Source organism: Bubalus bubalis, chromosome 4, assembly GCF_019923935.1.
Source record: "Bubalus bubalis isolate 160015118507 breed Murrah chromosome 4, NDDB_SH_1, whole genome shotgun sequence".
NCBI classification, from domain to species: Eukaryota; Metazoa; Chordata; class Mammalia; order Artiodactyla; family Bovidae; genus Bubalus; species Bubalus bubalis.
Window position 1 is genome coordinate 112,363,173 of NC_059160.1, and position 18,846 is coordinate 112,382,018.

The following is an 18,846-nucleotide window of genomic DNA, read 5'->3' on the forward strand; positions in this document are numbered from 1 at the left end:
GCCTGAAAGAATTATTCATATATTAAGTAAACTGAATAGATCTTAAAATGACTACTAAATAAACAATAACAGTTAATGATAGTTTCTATAGAACCAAACATTGCAACTTATATTTATACTACTACTAAGTCACTTCAGTCATGTCCGACTCTGTGTGACCCCATAGACGGCAGCCCACCAGGCTCCCCCGTCCCTGAGATTCTCCAGGCAAGAACACTGGAGTGGGTTGCCATTTCCTTCTCCAGTGCATGAAAGTGAAAAGTGAGAGTGAAGTCGCTCAGTTGTGTCCGACCCTCAGTTACCCCATGGACTGCAGCCTACCAGGCTCCTCCATCCATGGGATTTTCCAGGCAAGAGTACTGGAGTGGGGTGCCATTGCTTTCTCCAACTTATATTTATAAACCATGGCTATTACACTTCTATACAACAATGGCCATTATAGAGATCTCATTTAACCAAAAAGTAAAGTTTACTTGTGGTTTGAATAAAATAATAAAAGACATATCTCTAACTCCAAATAGGAAATGTACAAGAGTAAACATTTTTTGACTTATATTGAAGCAATTTTACAGAAACTTTTTTCAGTCTTATAATTAATTTTTATAAAAGTATATTAAAATGTGCACATATATAGTACATACATCAACAGATGCTAACTCAGAGGCAATGAAGTAAAGCACACTCTGGATGAAATTCAAATGCAGCATTTCCTAGAACTGAGGAAAAACCAAGCGTTTTCTCAAGTAAATCCTTTGATGACTCATAATGGTGCACTGAATCTAAAGTGACATTTTAAACTAGATGCTAAAGATAATGAATTCAAGACAGTTTGTACCTTATAAATAATTCAAATTTCTGAATGTGTATAGGAGATTATATCCTTAAAAATACAAAGGGACATAAATATATAAGACTCTACCCCTAGTAATTATGAAACTATTAAATGTTTAAAATAGGATTGGCAATAAAATTATTTTATAAACATTGATGAACTCATCCACTTATACAAGTTCTTCACTACTGCAATAGCTTTAAAGTGAATTTTGATAAACTGTTTTGTAAAAGAGTAGAAGATAATGCATATCTTCATTACCTGAATCTCCTGACTTTTATCTTCTGACAGTTTCAGCAATACATTTATCTGATGGTGAAAAACTTTAACAATGCATATTACCACCAAATAATAAAAGCACTAAAGGGTGAAATAAGATAGAAATGTGCAAGAAATTAAAAACTAGACATCTCTTTTAAAAATTGTGATAGATCTTTAGATGTTTGCTCTTTTAACTTGAAATAATTATACATTCACAAGAAGTTTCAAAGAGAGTACAGAAAGGACTCCTGTACCCCTTTACCCAGCTTGCCTCCATGGCTACATTGGAGAAGGAAATGGCAACCCACTCCAGTGTTCTTGCCTGGAGAATCCCAGGGGCAGGAGAGCCTGGTGGGCTGATATCTATGGGGTCACACAGAGTCGGACACGACTGAAGTGACTTAGCAGCAGTAGCAGCAGCAATGTAACGTCAAAGCCAGAAGCTCATTACTGGTACACATATGCACATGCACACATGTAGAGAACCACCTTTCATCACCACCAAGCTCTCCCTAGTTTTATACTCACCTCTCAGGAAAGAGGTGACCACCATTCCTACACCCTGGCAATCAATACAATTTTGTCATTTGAGAATGTTGAACAAATGGAATTCTACAGCATGTGACTTTAAAAGTCAGACTTTTTTCACTCAGCTTAATGCACTTGAGATCCATCCAAGTTGCTGTGTGTATTAATAGCTATTGTCCATGGTATGCATGTATGTATCAGAAGTTGTTTATCCATCAACCTATTAAAACATTTCTGTTATTTCCAATTTTTTCACTATTAAACAAAATAAAGGTTCTATGTGTGGGGTTTTGTGTGGGTCTGAGGTGATCTGAGAATATTTCTAAAATGTATTATGACATAAAACTAGAATAACATACAAAATAGGATTAAGCTCCCACCCATGTGTAAAATATACTACTACTGATAACACAGACATGGACAGGAAAGACTGGAGATATTTGGATCATTTTTCCAAGACTAGCACTTTTTAAACAAATTTATTTTCTCTAATTTTGTGTTTCTTACTTTTTTTCTTCTTTATTGACCCTTAGGGAGACAATATAGATTTTTTTTTCTCTAATTGCCCCCTTCTTCCATGACCATTTTATTATCACAGATATGATGGATACCTGTTTATATTCTCTCTGTATATCTCTGCTTTATGCATAAAAGAACACTTTTTTTTTTAACTGTAAAAAGTTATACTCATGCTATGAAGGTCGTATCAATTGCCAGCTGAGGATACATACTTCATAGTCATGAAAACAAATCAGTGACCACAGTGTGGCATGCATGACTTGAGAGAAGTGGTAGGTAGCCAATGTCTCACATGTTTTTAAAATGTTTGTTACCCTTTGAAACAGTGGCACTGAGTTGTCCCCCAGGACAGTCCTCCTATGTTAGAACTTGGTTCCTTCCATAGGGGTGTGTGGGTGTGTATGTCCATGTGTGTAAGCCTTTGCAAGTGTGCACTGTATATATATGCATTCATGAGTATATAGAAGAACAGTGTTTAAAGGACACACAAGAAATCAATAACCATGAATGGAATTGGGAGCCTCAGCAGGAAAAACAAATATATTTTGTTCTTATTAAATGCTTTTAAAATTTTTTATTAAATTTTTAATTTAATGCTTTTATTTAATGCTTTGTTTTTTATTAAATGCTTATTTTAATTTATGTTTTTCTTTTTAATACAATAAACAATGTATATTTGTCACTTGGTATCCATGGGAGATTAGTTTCAGGACCAAAGTCCATGAATGCTCATGTATCATAGTTGGCCCTCTGTATTTGAATTACACATTCAAGACGTCAACCAACCATGGATGGTGTATGGTTGAGCTCTGAACAACATGGATTTGAACTATGTGGATCCATTTATATACAGATAATTAATGTGTGAATCCACTTATGTGAGGAGTTTAAAATATCCATGCGTAAGTGGACCTGCACAATTCAATCTGTGTTGTTCAAGGGTCAACTGCATTACTTTTTAAATGGAGATGGTATACATATATAACACTGTGTAAAAGCACAAATTCCATTTTGTATAGCAGTAATTTATTAATCCAATAACTGAGTATACAAGTCCATGCAAGAGACATTTACAAAAGAAAATAAAACTCTGAGTAATCATTCAAGACATTTGTATCTTTACTATCCAGGGCATAGAAGCCTTCCTCATTGCAGACAAACTTCCCTCAAAGTTAAAAAAAGATAAAATCAATTCAAATACAGTGCTAAAATGAACTCCTTGTGAGGGAACGAACTTAAACACTGTGGAAGGAAATTCTCTCTTATTTAAATCATACACAATGGGCCCACATTGTGTACATCAAGCTTTGTTGAGATGGAAAAACTCCAGGGAGGGAGCAGAGCGCGGTAAGGCAGTAAACAGGCCCAAAGCCACCCAGTGGGAGTGAGCAGATTGATGTTGAGCAAAGGTGTCAGGACACATGGCAAAACAGCAGGAGCTTCCTCACCCCTCACTGCTGCTTCGAGACCCTGTTCCTCAGGACCAGGCACAATGCCACACGTCCTCCGGGACGTCTGCACCTACTCTGAGTGCTCCCTGGCACACTGACAGATCTTCAGTAAACGTTAATATCATTGGTAGTCTTTATCACCATCATTTTTGCTATCTTTGGCTCCTTAAACTATGAGAAGGCTACCAAGGTTTTTGAGAGAACTATAGCTCCTTTACAATATAGCTAAGATACCCAAATTCAGACCAACCTAATTTTGGAGAATTAATTGGATGTTTCGTTAATTGTTCAATAAATTGTGCTGAAGGAGTCAGCATGCATGAATTTTTTATCTTCCATGGTCAATCACTGTCAACCCCTCACTGTCTTGTGGCTTAAGAAAGTCTTATGTATGAGGAATGATAAAAATAAGAAATAAGAAAAGAAATAACCTTTCTAGATGTTACCAATGTTCCAACCTTACAAGAGACAAAAAGCCATTTTAACCACATTCTGATTCCTCATCAACTTGGATGTAGATGTGATGATTCCGTGTGCACAGTCCCCTGATTTAAAGACTTAAGTCTGTATCATTTGGACATCTAATGTTTGTGAGCCTGTTACTAAAATTATCCCATTTACTATATAAACATCTGTTTTAATATGTTAAAAAAAATTTTAAAGTAACTTACATTTGCTGAAAGTTGAGATGTGAGGGTGGCAACTTTTTCTTGTGATGCAACCAGCTCTCTCCGTAGTTTATGGATTTGCTGAATGTAATTAAAAAATCAAATCAATACGGTAGTAGATTTTAACTTAATACTAAGAATTTAGTCCAAAAAAGCAAACACTATAAATAGTTCATTCTAATACCACTGTATCAGCACCAGTTTCCAAAATTTAAAGAAATGTGAAAACTGGCTACTGAGTAACAATTAAATGCCATTTATAAGAAAAGCAAGTGCCTGTGTTCACAACGGAAGTTCGAATCGACACATTAAAGGATGCTTTTTTGTTTATTTGCTGTTTGCTTCAATGCTTATTTGCCATTGCTTTTTGAATCCAGAATCAGTTCATTTTGTCTATTGCTCCTTCTACCTCTAGAAATTTATGGTAATAAAAGTTTTTCTTTTTAAAAATTAAATACACATATATATATTTTCTGGGTCTTTTTCTTTTTCTATACATATTTGTATGTTTATTTTTATTTCCTATATTTTGATAAGTACTAATAAGCTGTAGAATATTCCCACAGTCACTGAAAGTTGGCTACAATTCAACATTTAATGATTCCATACTTGAAAATAATTTTATTGGCTGGAGTTTTCATTACTAACACTTAGAGAAGCCGTCTCAAATATTTATTATAAGGTCATTTATTCAGTGAGTTACTATGAGCTCCGAGCAGAATCGCTTTACAGATTATCCATAGTTTGGAAAAACAGGGGAAAAATCAGTAAAACTGTGTAAATGGCTAGATAAACCAATAACAAAAATATGCTAAAATGTTTCCCTTTTTCGGTTTACTCCATACTCAAATAAATTGAACCAAAAAAAGGTTAGAGTATGTATCATTTTTAAGTTTCAGTACTTTCCACAGTTTAATCTGCATGTCTTATGATGCCATGAAATATACACAGTGATTAGTAAGGTTAAAATGTTTACAAGAATCTAAGACTAAGTTTACAAGTACACTTTTGGTCTCAAGGGATTTTAATTACTTAGATGCCAAACATTCTACTCTGATGATTCTCATTTCAAAAACAAGTTGCTATTGTTGTAGTTGGACTTTCAAAACACTATCTTAGTTTGAAAGAACATTCTTGAAACAGTTCATTAAGTGCTTATTTTTTCCTACTCATTAGATTTTTGTAGAGAAGAAATGGTGGTCATTTTTCAAAGATTCTAAAAAAGAACGAAATTTTAAACTGGGAATAGAGGCAGGGGATATTATTATAATTTCAGCAGATGTGATTCCATTTGACTCCTGTACTTTAAAAAAAAGACACACCCAGATCCAAAGAGAATTTGGGTTCATTCAAATGATGGTGACCACAAATAGTTCTAAGAGGCATCTATTTCATTCTTAAAACAGTACAAAGTCCAAAGAACATTTCTCAAATTACTATTCTCTATTACATGATTATGTTTCCTTTAAAATTAAGAATACAAGAAACCTGAAACTAATGTAAATCATTAAAGAAAATGATCCACTATGGCTATAAATAATTAAAGTGGAGGTGGGTAACTACTAATATGGCAAATAGATGTGGTACTTGTACGCGTTAGTAGCTACACATATTATGATCAATGTAGGAAGCTTTGCCATGTCCCCATATATAAATAATTTAGGTTTTTCAAAATCATATTTACTCTTTGGTCTAGCAATTATACAGATAAAATTGGCATAATTTACACTTTCTCAATATTTTTATTGAAAGCGAAGCAGCTCAGTCGTGTCCAACTCTTTGCGACCCCATGGACTAGAGCCTACCAGGCTCCTCTGTCCATGGGATTTTCCAGGCAATAGTATTGGAGTGGATTGCCATTTCCTTCTCCAGGGGAATCTTCCCGGCCCAGGGATGGAACCCAGGTCTCCCTCATTATAGACAGACGCTTTACCACCTGAGCCACCAGGGAAGTCCTAATATATATATAGAAAATAAAATATATTTTAATGTAAATATTGTAAAGTAAAATAGTACAAACTTTAGAAGACGGATAAAATAAAACTTCAAAGGGAAGAGTTCCTTTGCAAAGGCTATTGCCAATGCATTTTTCTTTGTTCAGGGTAAAACCAATCAAATAGTAATTAGCATATGGTGAATAAAGGCCTAATTGAAGTCCCTCTGCTCTCCTTGGAAGGACAACTTTCAAACAAAGGGAAAGAAAAAGAATGTTCTCTCCAGGTTGCAATCTGATTTGTATGTGATTATAACGAAATACTTGTGAAGTGTGTGATTAGAATAACATACTGCATTAGCCAAGTGATTAGAAGCAGAAAAGTACTGGGACCAAATAATAGATGGACTCATATACTGGTAAACTGCACTGTGGGGGTCTAGGGCCTCAAATGTAATACTTGCCATAATCCTATGTGATTAGTCTCACAGCTGTGGGGGAAGAGACCACACATTTATTCATGCATCAAAGATTTTTAAGTGATTACTACTAGAGACAACTTAATAGGTGCTGAGTTAAGACTCCAAGCTAGAATGTGAGCAGGGAGTTTGCTTCTAAAAACTTAAGTTTCACTTTCTTTTAAGAGGAAGTATCCAAGACTATTATTGCTGGGTCACCTCTATCAGCAGTGTTGAGTCATGGGCTGTATCACAGAGCCCTCTGGTGGTAGAACTACTCATTTCATCCTAAATGCAATTGAAAATAGTCAACTAAAAATGCTGCTAGGTTGTTACCTCTGAATGAGCCTTCTCTTCAGCCTGTAAAAGATAAAAGGAAAAATAATTTAATTGTAAATAATGAGTATTAATTCATTTCACAAGTATAAAAGAATACAATAAATATAGTGTGTCATTTAAAATGTTATTTTGGTCTAACGTAAGAATAACATATAAGATATTAAATAAATTAATAGTAAAAGCAGGAACTGTAGAACTGCACTGATATTTATTTATCTATAGACCATATTGTATTCTGAAAACATAGGTTATTTGACTGATGGATATATACTGTGTCTTAAAATCTTTAAAAGTATAGAATTAAAAGATGGTACTACCCTAAGATCCAGACAACAAATAACAAACAAAAGTTATAAAATTATATTTTAAAAAAGGTGAGCGCAGAAAAAAGTAATAGGGAAGATTTTTTTTTTCATACAGATTTTAGGAAATTTGTACTTCATGAAATCATAGAGATTTTTAGCCAAGACCTAGGAGTCAGAATTTTATTCTGTGATTTATAAATCATAAAGAATGCCAAATACAACTACAGGAAAAACATGTACCTGTACTGACAGCCACAGAAAATCAGCTTATTAGTTACTATTTTGTTTACTTTTTCCTAATGATCATTGGAGAAGGCAATGGCACCCCACTCCAGTACTCTTGCCTGGAAAATCCCATGGACCAAGGAGCCTGGTGGGCTGCAGTCCATGGGGTCGCTAAGAGTTGGATACGACTGAGCGACTTCACTTTGACTTTTCACTTTCATGCTTTGGAGAAGGAAATGGCAACCCACTCCAGTGTTCTTGCCTGGAGAATCCCAGGGATGGGGGAGCCTTGTGGGCTGCCGTCTATGGAGTCGCACAGAGTCTGACACTACTGAAGCGACTTAGCAGCAGCAGCAGCAGTGATCATTAAATAAGTTTATTTGGCTGCAAGTCAGCAAAACAGTAAAACACCCAGTTGTGAAGTGGTGAAAAAAGTGGTTGGCAAACACAGGCTTTACAGATGCCAGAAATAAGCACTGCTGTAGGACCTCAAGGGGTGTTTTGGCCTCAGCTGTAGAAAACTCCTAGCTCTGTTTTTCTTCTTCTCACAGGGCTGCAAAAATGCCAGACAATGAGTTACATGTGCCATTATACTTGGGAAGCTCCCTCAATCTGAAAAAAGCTGGAGAATGCATAATATTGCTGAATATTACAAGTCTGTTCACTGCCTGGAGCAGCTCCAAGGCTGAAAAACAATCTCTTACCTCCTATCTCTCTTTTTCCGACACTTCCTGATTAACTTAAGCAGAACTATCTGAACCACTTTTTAATTCTTTCATTTCTCCGGAAAACATAAAATGAAGCAAAGTAAAATAACTCAGGATATTTTTTTATGCATAAGCACCTCTTTTAAACAGGGTTTTGTTCTTTTATATATTTTCTCTAGTCTTAAAAATATGTATAGTTAGTAAGATACTGGGATAGATAGTAACAAGACTGGGAGCTGACTGTGGCTCAGATCATGAACTCCTAATTGCCAAATTCAGACTTAAATTGAAGAAAATAGGGAAAACCACTAGACCATTCAGGTATAACTTAAATCAAATCCCTTATGATTATACAGTGGAAGTGACAAATAGATTAAAGGGATTAGATCTGATAGACCAGAGCCTGAAGAACTATGGATGGAGGTTTGTGGCATTCTACAGGAAGTAGGGATCAAGACCATCCCCAAGAAAAAGAAAGGCAAAAAGGCAAAACGGTTGTCTGAAGGAGCCTTACAAATAGCTGTGAAAAGAAGAGAAGTGAAAAGCAAAGGAGAAAAGGAAAGATATACCCATTTGAATGCAGAGTTCCAAAGAATAGCAAGGACAGATAAGAAAGACTTCCTCAGTGATCAGTGCAAAGAAGTAGAGGAAAACAACAGAATGGGAAAGACTAGAGATCTCTTCAAGAAAATTAGAGATACCAAGGGAACTTTTCATGCAAAGATGGGCATAATAAAGGACAGAAATGGTATGGACCTAATAGAAGCAGAAGATATTAAGAAGAGGTGGCAAGAATACACAGAAGAACTATACAAAAAAGATCTTCATGATCCAGATAACCACGGTGGTGTGATCACTTACCTAGAGCCAGACCTCCTGGAATGAGAACTCAAGTGGGCCTTAGGAAGCATCACTACAAACAAAACTAGTGAAGGTGATGGAATTCCAGTTGAGCTATCAACTGGAATTGATATTATTATCAATTTAGGATTATCAAATCCTGAAAGATGATGCTGTGAAAGTGCTGCCCTCAATATGCCAGCAAATTTGGAAAACTCAGCAGTGGCCACAGGACAGGAACAGTCAGTTTTCATTCCAGTCCCAAGGAAAGGCAATGCCAAAGAATGCTCAGACTACTGCACAATTGCACTCATCTCACATGCTAGTAAAGTAATGCTCAAAATTCTCCAAGCCAGGCTTCAACAGTACATAACCCATGAACTTCCAGATGTTCAGGCTGGATTTAGAAAAGTCAGAGGAAGAAGAAATCAAATTGCTAACATCCGTTGGATCATCGAAAGAGGAAGACAGTTACGAGAAGCACCTACTTCTGCTTTATTGACTATGCCAAAGGCTTTGACTGTGTGGATCACAACAAACTGTGGGAAGTTTTTCAAGAGATGGGAATACCAGACCACCTGACCTGCCTCCTGAGAAATCTGTATGCAGGTCAAGAAGCAACAGTTGCATCTGGACATGGAACAACAGGCTTTCAAATCGGGAAAGGAGTACATCAAGGTTGTATATTGTCACACTGCGTATTTAACTTATATGCAGAGTACATCATGAGAAACGCTGGGCAGGATGAAGCACAACCTGGAATCAAGATTGCCGGGAGAAATATCAATCACCTCAGATATGCAGATGACACCACCCTTATGGCAGAAAGCGAAGAGAAACTAAAAAGCCTCTTGATGAAAGTGAAAGAGGAGAGGAAAAAAGCTGGCTTAAAAGTCAACATTTTGATATTTGGCAAAACTAATACAGTTATGTAAAGTTTAAAAATAAAATTAAATTAAAAAAAAAAAAAGTCAACATTTAGGAAACTAAGATCATGGCATCTGGTCCCATCACTTCATGGCAAATAGATGGGGAAACAATGGAAACAGTGACATACTATTTTTGGGGGGCTCCAAAATCACTGAAGATGGTGACTGCAGCCATGAAATTAAAAGTCACTTGCTCCTTGGAAGAAAAGTTATGACCAACCTAGACAGGATATTAAAAAGCAGAGACATTACTTTGCCAACAAAGGTCCGTCTAGTCAAAGCTACGGTTTTTCCAGTAGTCATGTATTGATTTGAGAGTTGTACTATAAAGAGAGCTGAGTGCTGAGGAATTGATGCTTTTGAACTGTGTTGGAGAAGACTCTTGAGAGTCCTTTGGACTGCAAAGAGATCCAAGCAGTCCATCCTAAAGGAAATCCTGAATATTCATTGGAGGGACTAATGCTGAAACTGAAGCTTCTGAAACACCAATGCAAAGAACTGACTCATTGGAAAAGACCCTGATGCTAAGAAAGATTGAAGGCGAGAGGAGAAGGGGACGACAGAGGATGATATGGTTGGATGGCATCACCGACTCAATGGACATAAGTTTGAGTAAACTCCGGGAGTTGGTAAGGGACAGGGAGGCATGGCATGCTGCAGTCCTCGGGATCGCCAAGAGTAGGACACGACTGAGTGACTGAACTGAACTGAATACTTAGTAAGACAGTGGTTATATAAACAGTAGTTACCTAATAGAAACCCAACAGCCTTTATAGCAAAACTGTTTTAAAAATAAACACTGACATAAAGCTTTAATGTTTTACATCTCAAATTTATTTTAAAGTTAAGTGAATCTTTACGTAAAGATTCAATATTTTAAAATTATAATAATTTCAAGGTTTCATATAGTTTGATTTTTGAATCAGACATATATTGGAATTTTAAGACAATTTCATAGGCAGAAAGAAAGTTTGGAAGTTGTTTACCTTGACACATATGGTGTGATTAACCCTATTTGGTTTCCCTGGTATTTTGAATATTTACTGCCAGTTTATTCTGTCCAAATCCTGTTTTTAGGCTTGCTAGGATTATACAGAACTGATGCTCAACACGTAATTTGCATGTTTAAAAGAGCATTGTATGTTATTTACAAATTGTCTAAAAAGAAATTTATCACATTTTTATTATTAATAAAAAACCCTGAATAAGTTACATACACTAACTACATGTATAACTATTACGTATTATACATATGTATATGCATACTGTATAGAATCATTTTGTTTGCTGACTTTTCATAACTTTTTCTTTAATCTTTGCTTTCCTTCATATGCTTTGGTTAGCAATACTTGGTAGCTGTTACCATAAAGTGGAAGCAATGAGCCAGATTATTAATATTATATTTCTTTTGGTGGGTTAGGTATGGATTGGTGATATATGATGAAATATGATTACTTCTCAGTGTTAAATAATGGTTTTGAAGCTGGCTCAATGTCCTCAAGGATGGTAAACAGCATAAAACATCTTGCCTAAATAAAAATATATTAGATGTTTCTTTATTCTGCAAGCCTTTCTTGGCCATTCATTCATCCTTTCAAATTTATTAATTAAAAAATATTTGCTTTATTATTAGCTGTGTGTTAGGAAATATGCTGAAGGGATCCACAAAGAACTAACACAGCCCTCACTCTTATTAAATCAATACAAAGTAGATTAAAAGTACAAAACCAGTTCAATACAATTTTTAATGTACAGCCACTCAGAAAACATCTATTGCAAAGATCAAAAATTTAAATACTTAATAGAACTAGACACATAAATAAAAAGTGCCCTGGGTATTAAACACACACACACACACACAGCCTTCCTAGGCTATTTCCCCCCACTTTTCATAAAGATATGGATACTACAGAGTTATTTCTTTTCTTCAAGAAATGCAGAAGCACAATAATAACTAACAATGCAAAATCAGCTTCAGTGTCAGCAAGAGAAGAATCGGTGGAGGCTGGGTCTTGTCTGAGATCACACTAACATCTTGTGTGATAAGATCAGACACAACATCTTAAAGGGGTGATGCTGTAAACACTAGTGGTAAAGACTTCCTGCCTATGCCTATGAGGGAGACGTAAGAGATGTGAGTTCGATCCTTGGGTCAGGAAGATCCCCTGGAGAAGGAAATGGCAATCCATTCCTGTATCCTTGCCTGGAAAATCCCATGGACAGAAGAGTCTGGCTGGCTACAGTCCATGGAGTCGCAAAGGGTTGGACACGACTGAAACAATTTAGCATGCATAAACCTGGAAGAATTTCATCTCCATGTTGCTAGATATTCCACTTACTTCAAAAAGAACTTAGAAATTAGAATTTTCATGTAAAACTCCATATTTCATGGTGTCAGCTTGGAAGTAAAAACAAACACACAAACCCAAAGTTTGCCAAGGGTAACAGCTTGGCGGGTCAGATTGAGTCTGTGTTTTTCAACCAGTTTGTAATCTCCCTGGATCTTTCTGCTCAAAAATTCTGAAAGATGATTTACTCAGCTTTATAACAAGATACTTTTGAAAATTTCACCAAATTATAATTGGTAGAGACTTCAAAAGCTGTATGTGAAGAAAGAATCCTTTCAATTGGATTTACTGTACTTGTAACTTGACAGGCAAATGTCATCTTTGTTAGTTCAATATAATCCCATAAATTATGTAAATGATGGTGTCAAAGATTGTTTCTATCCATGGTTCCTAAGAACAGTGTATTGCCTAACAAAACAAAGTGTCTAACAATCTTCTAAAGAAAAAATTTTTTTTTTCTTTTCTTTATTTTTTTGGTCATACAGCTCGGCTTGTGGGACCTCAGTCCTCCAACCAGGAACTGAACCCAGGCCCTTGGCAGTGTAAGTGTGGAGTCCTAACCACTGGATTGTCAAGGAACTCTTTAATTATTTCATGAAGGAATATCATGCACAACTGTGTTACTTGCACTTGGCATAATTTCAAAAGGTGCAATTCACAAAGACTATGATATCAATGGTGCTCCCATGAAGTTTACAGTTTTTTTGTAATTAATGGTATAGAATGACCCTCTCCTCTAATAATTGCAAAAGTCCCTTGAACAGACCGAATAGATCTGGTTGCTCTTTGTCAACTTATTTTACAGGTATAGTCCAAAGAAATTGAGCAACTTTTGTGATGTCAAAAATGTAAATCAACTGAATCTTTATCCACAGTCCTTAAGGAGGCATGGAAAAAAATGATAAACTGATTCTTCACTTCCTGATTTGAAAAACACTTTCACAGATACCTTTTCTTTGCCAGTTAAATCTCAGTGCATGGTAATGGAGCACTGGAGACAGAGTGACTCATCATCTGGAGTTTTCTCTTCATTATTCCACTAAAAATGCATTTACCTGAATTGTCTAAGGTTATCAGTACAAGTATATAATTTCCATCATTTCCAATAAAGCTATTTAAATTTTCTCATTTCTGAATAATATCACCTTCTCATGTTTTGATCACCTAATCCATTATTTTCACACTTAACATGAGCATCTATTTTATCACATAAACATGTGTGTATAGTCTCTTTATTTTCATCTCTTCCTATTTCATATTGTACTCTTAACGCAGTACTTCCCATTATATTTTCTAATTTAGCCTTATTATTTTGACATCTACTCCTGTAAACCTATAATATCCAATATAGTAGTCACAGGAACATGTGTCTATAAAATTTAAAGTTGTTTTTGTTTAGTCACTAAGTCGTGCCTGACTCTTTTGCAACCCCATGGATTGTATCCTCCCCAGTTCCTCTGTCTGTGGGATTTCCCAGGTAAGAATACTAGAGTGGGTAGCGATTTCCTCCTCCAGAGGAGCTTTCTGAACCAGGGATGGAACCCACGTCTCCTGCATTGACAGGCAGACTCCTCACCATCTGAGCCACCAGGGAAGCCCAAATTTATAGTATGCAAAATTAAAAATTCAGTTCCTTTGTCATACCATATACACTTCAAATACTCGATAGCCACATGTGACTAGAAGTTACTATATTATCTAGTACAGGTATGGAGTATTTTTATTATCACAGAAAGGCCTATTGGACTTGTGTATACTAATTAGCCATCTGTTTTTCCTCAGCTCATGCTCTTTTTCTTCTTGAATTTTTCTCAGGCTACATGAAGGTGGTTTCTTATCCAAATACTGCTTCTGTATAATTTAAAATATGACGACAATGATGTTGCACCTTTGATGTTATACAGAGACTTCAACTGCAAGGGTTCAATTCAGAATATACCTCCCCTCAAGCAGTGGTATTGGCCCAATAGGAGGAATACTACATCTTAATATATTTTTTTGTTTGTTTTTTTCCAATACATTTTAACATTTCTCACTTTTTTATCCATTTGCCCAAAACAGTAGATTTATATAAACACTAATGGCAATTTAATTATTCTTAGATCTATTGACAATTTTAGTCATTAAAAGGAGAAAGGATAAGAAAAATATTGCCTCTGCCAATGATAGTTTGATCTTGAGGAACTTTCTAAAGCAATAAGTATATAAGAGGGCCATAATATTTGAACTAATGAAAATGAGTGAAAAAATCAGTATTGCCCTTAATGCTTAATTACTTAGTGACAGCTGAGGCTTTTGAACTTTTCATGAACTTTTAATACAAATTAGGAGTTAGTCATAATGTTCAAGCCTCAATGAGATTCATCAACTAAAATATACTTAGGATGAAGGAAGTTTTTTGTAAAACATAACTCCCTGTAGACTAATTTTTAGAAAAGGATGAAATTATAGTAACTGGGCAGAAAACTTATACTTGTAAAAACAAAATATATTTCACACACTGGAAAAATAAGTTGATATACTGGCATTTATCTCTTAAGAAATTAAGTTTTTAAAATCACCCTCTTTAAGAAGATTTAGTTTAAAAATTCATTAAGCCTTTTAGGCTTTTACCCTTTAATACAATTTTCTCAAAAAATGAACTTAAAAAATAAAAAAAAGAAAATGAAGAAAATGCCATAGAACAATTACCAGTCAGAGAACCAAACAAAGAAAAGTGATCAGTATGATAAAGTTATGACTGAGAATAGTACATGGTTTTAAGGGTTTTGAGTCATAAACCATCAGATTTTATGAAGTTCAGTTTTTCATCCACTCATTGATTACAAATACAAGTGTGTTACAGAAGAATTGGTAGAGTACCTGCCTCCTTAGTGGATATGCAAGAGCTTAGAGTACACCTTTATGTCACTGTGGAACTTCTGTGTAAATAAATGTCAACCTATTTAACAAAGGTTGGCGAAGGCAAAACATTTTTTTACAGCCAACACTTACCGTGGAGTACAGAGAAGAAGTGCTGGAGACCAGTGATAATGAAGAGCCATGAACTGAAGAAAGCAAAAAAAGAACAAGAGGTAAATAATGGTATCTGTTCAGAACCACCAAGCCTTTACTGAAAAATGAAGAATAGGTGGTTAAGGAAATAAAAATAACATAAGAATGTGAGGACAGGTATACATGTGTTCCCACATGTATACCTGTGGCGGATTCATTTTGATATTTGACAAAACTAATACAATTATGTAAAGTTTAAAAATAAAATAAAATTTAAAAAAAAAAAGAATGTGAGGACAAGCCTGCTGTTAATTTTTAGAGATCCAAACATTGAGCCATGGAAAGGTCCCATACCTTTCCCCTAAAGTACTTCCTCCATCATGTACAGAGAAGAATTGACAAATGCAAGCCCTTCTAGTATGCCATGCACATACTGCAAACCAGAGTAAGCTCTCACATAATACTTAATCAGAAAATCAAGGACATCTTAAGTTACTATGAAAGTGTAAACTTATAAAAAAATTTATGTATTTTATTCTATTTCATTTTTTATACAACAAAGGTTGATTTTCAGTATTTTTCTCCATATATGTTCAGGGAAATAAGCTATTTCAACATTATCTGTGATGAGCGTATTATACTCATTTAAATGAAGTACGGTTTCTTCATAATTTTAGTAATAGAAAAGTGCTTATTTCAAGGAGGTGTCTCTTAGAAATTAAGAGTGGAAATTTTATACTGTCTTTTGGGGAGGTGTAGAAAAAAATCATCTTGATCAGTTAACAGAATGATTTATTACTTCTGCAAGTCCAAGGTATTAAGCTCAAAGGAGGATACAGTTGTGCTTAATTATACTTGTAGAAAAGTTCTTCCTCTTTTCATGGGATAATATATAGTTATTTCTGCTTATTCATCCATTAAAGAAACATTAGTTGAGTACACACAATGCGACAGGCGCTTGCTAGATGCTGGGACTATAACATTGAATGTCACAATTCTCAGAGCTCAAAAATAAACAGAAATATATGTAACTAAAAACAAAATCACAACGGGGCCATATAGATACTATCGAGAGCAATGTACTGGGTACTAAGCAAGCCCCAGGGGCGCTCACACCTGGTCTGGAGAGGTCTAGGAGAGCAGGTGGAATGATAATAAAGCGATGAATTTGAGAGCTATAAGGTCAGATTATTTATCCACATAAAAGAAGGCCAGAATTTCCAAGCATATAAACAGTGTTCTCTCTGCCAGGGAAACACCATAGAAAGCCATGAGCATGTTTAGTACATAATTTTTCCAGTATTTTTTTTTTTTATAAAAGGCCTATCTGTGAAGAGAGAGGTAGAACCGTTTTAGAAATGCAACGACTTTACATTTCAGATTTGTTATATTTTGTCTACATCTGCAACTATCAGGAGGCTCTCAGGGTAGAATTCCCTATCTGTCACAGTGAATTCAGTGGTTTGGTTAATATCCCAAAAGGCAGTGGCAACTGCAGCCAAATGATTTAGTGATCACCTGGTAAACAAACATACTGCAGCGATGACCTGAAGACCATCGATTTTCACAGCTGCCTCAATTTTAGTCAGAAGATGCTTTAAATACGAAGGTAGGAAGGGGAAAATAAAGGAACAGAATTGCTCTTTACTGTGTTTTCATCCTTAGAAACTACAGACGCAGAAATCGGACGTAACAAAGTTATGAAACTTTCTCAACTTTATACCACAAAGAGACAGATGACCAGTATGTTTCAAGATCGAGTCTTTTCTGTTATAGAAACTTACTAAGCTCAGGATAGTATAGCTGACTGCCTCTGATTTTATTCTAAGGAATTTGGACTTCGATGTTTACCTTTGTTTTATTCTTAACGAAAAGTGCTTTATAAAATGTGTGTCAAAACCAATACAATATTGTAAAGTAATTAACCTCCAATTAAAATAAATAAATGTATATAAAAAATAAAATGTGTGTCACAATTTTACTTTGTGAGCATTTAAAAATAAATTCATTAAATCAAAGAGGAAAATCTCTCAAATATTATTATCAAATTTCACATTTGGGGTTATATAGTTTAGAAAATTATATACATTGGAAAATCAATTAAGCCTCTTGAGCTTTTCAAAAAGTATTTGTTATAAAGTGCTCATGTAGAATTTTACAACTATAAAGACATTTATTAGGTCAGGTGAGAATTTTAATGTAACAGATAAAGGAAATATAACTTATAAAGCAAAATGTAGGTGTATTAGGAATTCTTAAATGATATGATAATAAAAACTAACACCAGAGGGAGTTTCTGAGAATAAAAGTTGGCAGCATGTGGTTGTTTCATATGAGAATTTTTTCTGGTTTATGTATCTTTTGTGGTTTTTAACCAACGTGTCAAATGAAACATTCACTTTGATATTCGGCAAACCAAAGCAAATAGTCTCTAAAATTGCCCAGGTTTGTGTAGGAGGACACGAGATTTATTCTGAACTGTTCTATAGCCAAGTATTAATCTAAACTAGGTCTGTCATATTTCCAAATGCATAAAGAAACAGAAGGTAATACAGACTAAAACATCTTCAAGTTTCAGGGCTCCCGAAATGGAACTAGCCTACTTGATTTACTCTTGAAGGCATCCTTTTGACATAAGTGATATGATAGCTTTCAGGTCTGAGTTAACCAGCTTCATCCTTATTTCCCCCACGCCTACCTTCTTCCATGCTGTCCCTGAATGAGCCTGAATGACTGATGGCCCGTGGCCTCTCCTCCAGAGACGTGGCGCTCCCACAAAGCTGGGAGTCGTCATAGAGATCGAAGGACGAGTCTTGGGCTGGGATGCTGTTTGAGCGCATCATGCTGGGCCCAGGAAGGTTAAACTGAGAAAGATTGGTTGGGCTCACTGGAAAACAAAGTGCACACAGCCCATTATTCCGGGGCTTGGAAGTTCGCCTCTGAAATTTTCAATAGCAGTTACAGTGGAGTCCCTCTTTTCTCTAGCACTTTCATGGGAAGCAGCATGTCAATTTCTAAAGCAATATTAAACAAAACCATCAAGTTACCTCTACTGTTTTTTCCTAGAAATGATATGGTATTTTCTGCTGCCCATTATGAAGAAAAAATTGTCTTCCTAGAGTCAGAACATTTATTTTTCGAGAAAAAGAAATCTACATTTTCTAGGAAAACGTGTATGAAGCTTCCAACCAAAGACTTTCAGTCAGTTTGAGTTCTAAATTTTTGTCAGTTCATAATCAGAACCATCACTATTGTCAGAGTTAGGTTATAATAAAGAAAAATAAAAATGAAATATAATGTAAGGTACATGGTTATCCACAGCTCATTGTGACATTAATCACTTAAAACTACTTTCCATTGTATCTAAGATGAGAATGTCACAGTGAGACTGTCAAAAGTCACAAACTTGTATTTCTCAAGCAATACCTTAAGTCTGTAATTTGAAACATGAATTTATTTACCCAGTGCCTACTGCCAAATAGTCCTAATAACATTCAAGTTTTTAGGCC

General features: G+C 35.3%; 1 protein-coding gene across 10 annotated transcripts in view; it reads right to left on the reverse strand.

The window, feature by feature from the left end:
• The window catches only part of NAV3 (neuron navigator 3), a 908,237-nt gene that overhangs the window by 67,349 nt on the left and 822,042 nt on the right, over positions 1 to 18,846 (reverse strand). For all 10 annotated transcript variants that reach the window (XM_044941915.2, XM_044941916.2, XM_044941918.2 and 7 more), the window contains 4 exons: positions 18,036 to 18,224; positions 15,338 to 15,390; positions 6,987 to 7,010; positions 4,263 to 4,340 (listed from right to left, as the gene is read on the reverse strand). In XM_044941915.2, the coding sequence (XP_044797850.2) occupies positions 4,263 to 4,340; positions 6,987 to 7,010; positions 15,338 to 15,390; positions 18,036 to 18,224 (344 nt within the window). The remainder of the gene's footprint in view (positions 1 to 4,262; positions 4,341 to 6,986; positions 7,011 to 15,337; positions 15,391 to 18,035; positions 18,225 to 18,846) is intronic.